The sequence below is a fragment of the Engraulis encrasicolus genome, chromosome 7 (assembly GCF_034702125.1).
Source record: "Engraulis encrasicolus isolate BLACKSEA-1 chromosome 7, IST_EnEncr_1.0, whole genome shotgun sequence".
NCBI lineage: Eukaryota > Metazoa > Chordata > Actinopteri > Clupeiformes > Engraulidae > Engraulis > Engraulis encrasicolus.
Genome location: NC_085863.1, coordinates 7,997,804 through 8,006,275, shown reverse-complemented (window position 1 = coordinate 8,006,275; position 8,472 = coordinate 7,997,804). Strand labels below are relative to the sequence as shown.

General features: G+C 42.9%; 1 protein-coding gene and 1 long non-coding RNA gene across 2 annotated transcripts; both read left to right on the top strand.

Moving 5' to 3' along the window:
* Nucleotides 1-224: 224 nt before the first annotated feature.
* LOC134451939 (uncharacterized) lies at nt 225-2,716 on the top strand. Its single transcript, XR_010035316.1, has 3 exons — nt 225-295; nt 2,233-2,318; nt 2,660-2,716. It is a non-coding gene; the product is annotated as an uncharacterized LOC134451939 (long non-coding RNA).
* A 75-nt stretch (nt 2,717-2,791) lies between these two features.
* Nucleotides 2,792-6,161, top strand: LOC134453324 (uncharacterized). Its single transcript, XM_063204203.1, has 6 exons — nt 2,792-3,048; nt 3,351-3,689; nt 4,114-4,276; nt 4,750-4,879; nt 5,274-5,399; nt 6,040-6,161. Exons 1-6 carry the CDS (start codon nt 2,792-2,794, stop codon nt 6,159-6,161), a joined length of 1,137 nt encoding a protein of 378 aa, XP_063060273.1.
* Nucleotides 6,162-8,472: the final 2,311 nt, after the last annotated feature.

The window sequence follows — 8,472 nt, the reverse complement described above, 5'->3', positions numbered from 1 at the left end:
ATTCCATTTTTGTTTCTCTTCAATTTACAAAAAATGGCAACTAAAAGACGTGCCAGAAGCTACATTTTGCCTTGAAACATGTGGTGGAATGCCAGTATGCAGCAAGCCATTGAGGCACTCAGGTCCTATTGCTGTGACTGAGCTCATGATGACCATGAGTACAATGTACTCTTTTCAAACACCTCTTGTCTAAGGAATGGGTACCAACGCTGCCCGACGGCACGAAGCAGCCACCACAGGGTGGAGTGGTGTAGAGGCCTCACCACAGACAGGGGAAACATGGGCACAGCACATGGTAATGAACCCTCAAATACAACTCGCCTCCAAAAGAGTTGTCGCCTATCCATCTGTTTGGAATAACAGCTAATAACCTGACTTTCAATTAATCACTTGGCTTCAGAAGTCACTCATATGAAAGCTACAACCCTCCCGAATGAATATGTATGTACAAAAATAAATTTCATGCACCAAAGAAAGATTGACCCTTTATTGAACACAGACAGGGCAGATTTTCACAAGACAAAAGTTTTGTCGCCTATTGAACATAATGTGAAAATGAGCAGATAAGTCACTTCAAAACACTTGGGGTCATTGTAATCATGGAAAGCAACACAATGAAAATCAATGGAGTTCAATGAGAGATGGTGACATATTCGCTATTCGTAGAGCAATACATGTTTAACTTCATGATTTAATCAATGATAAAAGCCCTCAAACACCTGCAGCATGCATGCAGCTCCTCATAAGAGCTGTATCTGTACCATGTTTCACTTTATGCACCATTTCTCTTTTTCATATTCTTCATCTCCAACACCATATAGTTTTGATGCTATCAGTTCTAAAATGGTTGATCTTGGGATCTTGACTTCAGAGTATGTGTCCCATTAGCCTTCATTTTTGTCAGAATTAGGCCTGACATACTCTTGGCTGGCTTTTTTGAGACAGGACAGTGGGAGAGACTTCTTTGGTGTTAAAGGTGAAGAATTTGGAAAAAATACATGGTGCCTAAAGTCAAACATGGGAGGGATACAGCTCTTATGTGGAGCTGCACGCAGGCTGCTAGTGTGTGGGGGCTTTTATCATTGATTACATCATGAAGTTAAAAATGTATTGCTCTACGAATAGCAAATATGTCACCATCTCTCATTGAACTCCATTGATTTTCATTGTGTTGCTTTCCATGATTACAATGACCCTAAACATACACCTAAGGCCAAAGTTGATTTTCTGGAGAGGTGTGAGTGAATCAGTGATTAAGTATGACACCCGATCTGCATATTTGAAGTGTTTTGAAGTGACTTATCTGCTCATTTTCACATTATGTTCGATAGGCGACAAAACTTTTGTCTTGTCAAAATCTGCCCTGTCTGTGTTCATTAAAGGGTCAATCTTTCTTTGGTGCATGAAATTTATTTTTGTACATACATTTTCATTCGAGAGGGTTGTAGCTTTCATTTGAGTGACTTCTGAAGCCAAGTGATTAATTGAAAGTCAGGTTATTAGCTGTTATTCCAAACAGATGGGTAGGCGACAACTCTTTTGGAGGCGAGTGTACATAACTGTTAAATGTGAATCATTAGTCGTTCTTATTCAGTATGTCTATTTTAACCCTTGTAAGGTGTTCGTGTTTTGGTTACATAGAAGGTGTTCGGGTCAATTTGACCCGGGCATATAGAAAAATAATGAAAAATGAAAAAAATCAAAGTTCATATTCACCCTCATGTTCCCCTCACCCTGCCTGTGAATTTCTGTTTATTTATGTTTTTGAGAGTGGGAGATACAGAGACTGAAAGATAACGAGATGGTGAAGAAAGAGAGTAAACTCAATCCAAGCTCTCCGATTGAACCACTAGTGCTCTTATCGCACAAGTTGGAAACATTGATGCAGAACTGAAGGACCAAAGAATATCTGCACTCCTTTTTCCACATACTTCACCCTCTGCCTTGTCTACTCAACATGTGATCACTGTTGTATTAGAGCGTTTAGAAAATGTTGATGTATAAGCCCCCCAAAGTAATACAGGTCAAAATTTTTTTTTTCAGATTCATGTTCCTCACTGAAAATGAGTCAAAGCCAGTGAATCTCAGGGCAAAAGAATAATAACTGATACTATTTTTCTCAAGACAAAAGCTGAAAACGGGTCAAAATGACCTGAACACCTTACAAGGGTAAAAATGGAGAGATAAGCTTTGTGTGAGTGAACATGTATGGCTTGTGTCTACATTGAGCAGGTGCTGTTCAAGAGGTCTTGACAAGAACTCAAAAATCAAATCAGCACGGCTACCAGTGTCAGGAAAACGAGGTCTTCTTCTCGAAGGTCAGTTTCATCTTGTGATCAATGAACGACCCTGTTCCCTTATGGCAGGGGTTCCCAACCTTTTTCAACTTGGGGCCCACTCGAAATTGTCAAAAAATGTTCGGGGCCCACCTCTGACCCAATTAGGAATAAAACTCAAATAAATCAACAGCAACACACACCAAAATATGTTTAAAAAAAAAAATGTCAAGGCCCACTTGGAATACCTTCAGGGCCCACCAGTGGGCCCCCGGCCCATAGTTTGAGAATCACTGCCTTATGGTATGGCATTGTAGTATGCTGATGAAATTGGCATACTGTCTGTGCATCAGAGTCATCATTATGCATTCATCTTCTTACAGGCTGATCCACCAAACCTAATATATCAGCAGCATAACCACAGCACGCCCAGACTGCATCCCAAAGGACTGGCACTGCAAGACTGGGGCAATGTCCCGTGGCCACCTGATCCAGACGGCTATCTACGGATAGAGATGCATTCCCCCTCTACCCCCACTCGCTTCAGTCATCCAGGGGTGGTGGCCGTGGCGGACCCGGATGCGGAGTACTTCACCCCCAGAATCACCCCGCGGGCCCTGAGGAGACAGGTCACCTCCTCCTCCCCTGCTCAGCGGTACCACACCTGGGACAGGTGCGAGCTGCTGGATGGTCCACCCCTTAATCCCTCCACTGGGTTTTACTACCATTCCCTTCCTGCGCCGCGCTCCAAAATGATGATTCCCAAACCAAGGTGAGACTGAGTGTTGTAGTGAATGCAGTGGTTTTATATGAAAGCAAACAGGAAAATGCAGCATTTTATGAGGTAAAGTTGTATTTTGGACAAAAAAATGATAGTCCACCAGTACAGCAGCATTTTTTTCCCCACAAAGGTGTTTCGAATGTGTGTCCCATTGCCCTTAATCCGTGTGTTGCATTGTAGGATGAATCTGATCACATGTCCCAACTCCCATTAGTTAATTAATAATTAATTACCTAATATAAACGTAATGCATGATAACAATCTCTCTCTGTTTTGGCTGTTTATCTCCACAGAAGGCTATGCATCTCCCCTCAGGGTGTTAAGATTTCTATGGTGCAGAGACCAGTGTCAATGAGAGCCACGATAACTCCCTCCAGTCCCCCAAAGCTAAGTCCGCCTAGCCAGCACCATTTCTGTCCCATCCAACACCACGCGACCATGCCGCCCTCTAGCTGGCACCAGCTGAGCCATTATGGGGTTAGTAGTAGTACGCAGAACACAGAAACCAGGCTGATCCACCACCCCTCACCTATCAAGCCAAGACGTTACAAGCCTTCAGAGACGCATCACCATGCTCCATCTAAGAACACAGTGGAAAGTGTCATGGAAAACAATCCTGAAGAGCCGAAAAGGTACTCTCCGTCTAAACTAACAATAATAAACCAGTACAAATAGTAATTTTGAATTGTTTTGTTATATAGTAGCAAGCTCAGTGGTTCTCAACCTTTTTTGAGCAAACACCCCCTGGCCTCCCAATGCCCCTATGACCTCATTATAAGCCTGCGAACAACCCCTTAGTATTAAAAAAAAATGAGTGGGACTTATGCCCCCAATGACAACTAAGCACAACCCCCTCTCAACTGTATCCGTCTCAACGCCCCCCCCGGGGCTCCCTAACACCCCCTGGGGGGCTGTACCGCCCCGTTGAGAAACACCAAGCTAGCTCATGAATTCATAATCACACATAACCCAAATGGACATTATTATGAATATAGATGAAAAAGAATGTAAAAATGTTCACATGTCAGATGTGTGTGTGTGTGTGTGCTTGACCAGTCAGGTGGATGTGAAGGCCAAGAACGTCTTTGGTCAGCCTCTCCTGTTTGCTGCATTGAAACGAGTCCAGTCTCCTCAGCTTCCCCGCAAGAACAGGGTTGAGGAGAACCTCAGGACTTTACTCAGTGTGGAGGGCTCTGTTGAGAATCACCGGAAAGTTGCCGTAAGTTGTGTTATCACACGTTTTTTTATATCAGCTTTGGATTTGGACAAACACTAATGTTCATATGTTTCACTTGCAACATGCTTTTGAGATGGTAAGTGATTAAATTGCATTGGCCCAACTGGAAAACTCATAAGAATGTGTATGTGTATCATATGCCAGGCAGTGCTGTGTGTGTGTGTGTGTGTGTGTGTGTGTGTGTGTGTGTGTGTGTGTGTGTGTGTATTTATTGTCCATTAGTATATTAGTCTTCTTATTGCAGTGTGTGTGTGTGTGTGTGTGTGTGTGTGTGTGTGTGTGTGTGTGTGTGTGTGTGTGTGTGTGTGTGTGTGTTTACTGTCAATGTCTTTGGAAACTGGTCAAATGCAATTTAAAACCTCTGCACTAACCCTGTTACATAGATTTTTGACAGAGAAAACTTGCTTGATGTCTCCGTTGGCATGTCAGATTAGCATTCTTCTTTCTCTCTGCAGACAATAGATGGCAGCCTGTATAAGCATCCAGAGGATCTAGGCAACATCACTCTCAGCCCCAGCAGAACCAGAAGAAGCACAACACCAGCGTTTAAAGACATACATAGCCCACCTCAGATCAGTATGAATGGTAAGGTGACTTTTTTTGCCTTGGTAACAGGACTAAAATGTGTTTAAGTGTCAATTTCGACAGTCTAGGACAGGGGTGGGCAACCTTTTTTATTCGAGGGGCCACTTCAAATTCCTCGAAGGGCCGTACTATGAACACAAACCAGGGATTTCCCCCTGCACTTTAGGCCTATATTGAAAGCGACCACCTTTAAAACAGACCCCACCTTTTCTAGGTCCCCGTCAACCGCCCTGGAGACATACGTAGGTTCCCCACCCCGCAAGAAGTTAAATTAGGAGGAGTTAAATTAACATGGAAAAAATGTATTGATAATAATGATAATGAATTGGACTCCGCTTCCTGATGAAATAATTAATTAATTAATAATACATTTTTTATGTTCATGTGATCTTAGGCTGTGGGTCATTGTCTGAGCTGGATGTTCCAGTTCGAGAGGTGAAGAAAGCTCCTGAGAAGCAGGCCGGGCTAGCCCAAATGGATGCTTCAGCAACCACACAGAACCAGGAGCATCTGATGAATGGTAGGGGTGCTGACAGTAAAATGCTGTGGTGCCGTGTGCTAAGGCATCTGTCTTTGCACTGCATATGGGTTTTCATAGCCATGGGGACACAGGTTCGAGTCTTACCTGGGTCGCTTTCTGACCCTACCCAGTCTCGCTCCCCTACTGTCATATCTCATATTGTCCTGTCAAACATAAAGGTCTAAATAGTCCAAAAACATACTTAAAGGGACACTGAGTGAGATTTTTAGTTGTTTATTTCCAGAATCCATGCTACCCATTCTCTAATGTTGCCTTTTTCATGAATACTTACCACCACCACCATCAAATTCAAAGTATTCATTATGACTGGAAAAAAATGCACTTTTCATACATGAAAATGGGGATCTTCTCCATGGTCTGCCATTTTGAATGACCAGAAATAGGCATTTTTAGCTGCAAAAATGACTGTACTTGGGCCATACTAGAAAATACTAGTTCATTACTTAGTGAACTTTCATGAAAATGAGCAGCATAGTTGCAGTACCTTTTTTGACCATTTCCTGCACAGTGTCCCTAAAAATAGAGTGTAACCCAGAGGCCACGTAATCTCCTCTGTAACGAATGGCTTGTTTTGGGAATGAGACAGTGTAATGAGTCCTGGCTCCATTACATTTCACAGGGGAAAGTAAGGTGGCCTCAATTTGTAGCAGTGAGGGTCAAAACAACAACAAAACGTGGTCAACAGCAGAGAAGGACTCAGTGAGCCACTCTCATCGGGAAGGCGCCATTGCACTGGGGTAACTACAAAAATAGACAGCCTCCAAAAGATAGCTCATTCGCAACCTTTTAACCATGTAGAGACATGCTGACTTTAGAACCATACATGTACATAAAGGCACACTGTTTACCATGTCGAGTGGATGTCTGCATTGTCAAGTGTTTACCAAGGTCAAGTGAACCTTCTCCATAATGTGCATCTCCTTTTGTGCTGTGTCTGTCTGCAGTGACACCGAGGAGCTGACCAGACAAGTTCACTATCTGGAGAACGTTCTCGGAGACCTCAAGTGTGACCTGACCAATGTAGTGTTGTTATTGCTGTCTCTCTCTCTCTCTCTCTCTCTCTCTCTCTCTCTCTCTCTCTCTCTCTCTCTCTCTCTCTCTCTCTCTCACACGCACACACACACACACCGCCATACTGTATGTATCTACTGTACGTAATGTGTAGAGTATCATTTACTAATCCAGAGGCTAATTAAGGTAAATGATAAAGGATATTCATTAATGAAGCAGGCATCTACACTTAATGTTAGCAATGCATTATTTCAGTCATTTGAAATTTGATTTAATTCATTTTTTATCATTTTGGTAAAGCATTATCGCATTAACAGATGCTCAGTATATTGGCCCTCTGTCTGTTTGTGTGTGTGTGTGTGTGTGCGTGCGTTAGGAGAGGAAGGACAATGATGCTCTGATGGCCGAGGTGGAGACATTGCGCCAGAACAACCGCCACCTACTGGAGGAGTCTGTAAGTGCATACCAGGAGCTGGACAAGCTCAGGGCCATCTTCAACCTCGCCCCAGGGGACCTGAAGTGATCAACTCAAGAAGAACATGCGCATCCACCGGCTCACACCTCAAACGTTCTGGTTTTTGGACTGACGATTATAAACCAAGAAAATGTACACTGTAAAACATTTCAGTTAAAAGTAAAATAGTAAGTTGCCCTGTTGCCTTAAGTGTGTAAGTTAACTCAACTTGAGAATGCCTCGAGTTAAGCCTTGAGTTGAATCCACTTACAAACTTCTGGCAGCAGGGAAACGTACCTTTTCACGTTTAACTGCCTTGCAATGTTTTGCAGTGTATGCACATCGCCTGAAACGTTATGGTTAAAAACAGTAACGGGAGCCTGGCAGGCACCACTGACCTTATTTTTGTTTTCTCTAACCTCAACTGATCAGCCATCTTCAACCGCCCACTTGGAGAACTCAAGTGTGCAGAGGCCTCTTCAACCTCTCCCCAGGGGACCTACAGGGAGCAGAGACCAGGGGGTGCATGATGGGGACAAGATCGCCTATGCCAAACAGTGGGCCTTTCTCAAAACTCAAGTGCATGCACTTCCAAGTGTATCAGCGTAATTAGTCACACCCAGTGACTGGATACTCTTTGGTGAACTCTGCGGAGTATCCAATCACTGGGTGTGACTAATAAAGAGTATCCAATCACTGGGCGTGACTAATTAGGCTGATACACTTGGAAGTGCGCACACTAGAGTTTTGAGAAATACCCAGTGAATCTTCGAAGGGTGGAGACTGCACTCGAGGCTCAGTCAAGAGACCCAGTCTATCATGGACCAAGAAGACCAAGTCTTTGTTAGGAGTGGAGGCAGAGACCATAGCAAGTGAAGTTGTCCTAACCATGATCTACTATCAATCAAGTTAATAATCACTTAGGCCTTCTTAGGCCGTAAACACTTAGGCCTTCTGACAAAGCTAGAGTGGTACTCGTTTACAGGAGCACTCTTACATGTTGGTCCACTTAAGCTTTCCATATGAACTTTTAACTATCATTAAAAATCTCTATCACCAACTTCAATTTTCTTTCATAAATATGTTTAGCCCACTGAGTTAAAACCTGTGTAGAGTGGGAATGTCACAGGAATGTCTGGCCCGGGGGCCAAATATGACCTGCGGGGACATTTTATTTGGCCCTCGAGATCATTCGACATGTGTATTGCTGTGGGCCCACATACACCATGAATATACATGTATACACATAGTAACATGACTTGAACTAGGGCTGCACAATTAATTTAAAATAATCGAAAATCGTGATAAAATCGTGAAATCGAAGTCATGATTTCAATCATGATTTTATCGTGGCAATAGTGACCTACCTTTGAGAGCGTCCTTGAAGCCAGAACATACTGACAGGCTGGCGTTTCTGGCCAGAAATCTGTCCACCTAAGTTTCATGCTATTGCCTTTACATAATTATTACAATTCATTTTATTTTGCTAATCCTATAATTCATTCTTGGTTATATTTCATCTTGTCATAATTTTCCGAAAAATCTGCAAAAAATAAATAATCGAGATTAATAATCGGGATTACGATT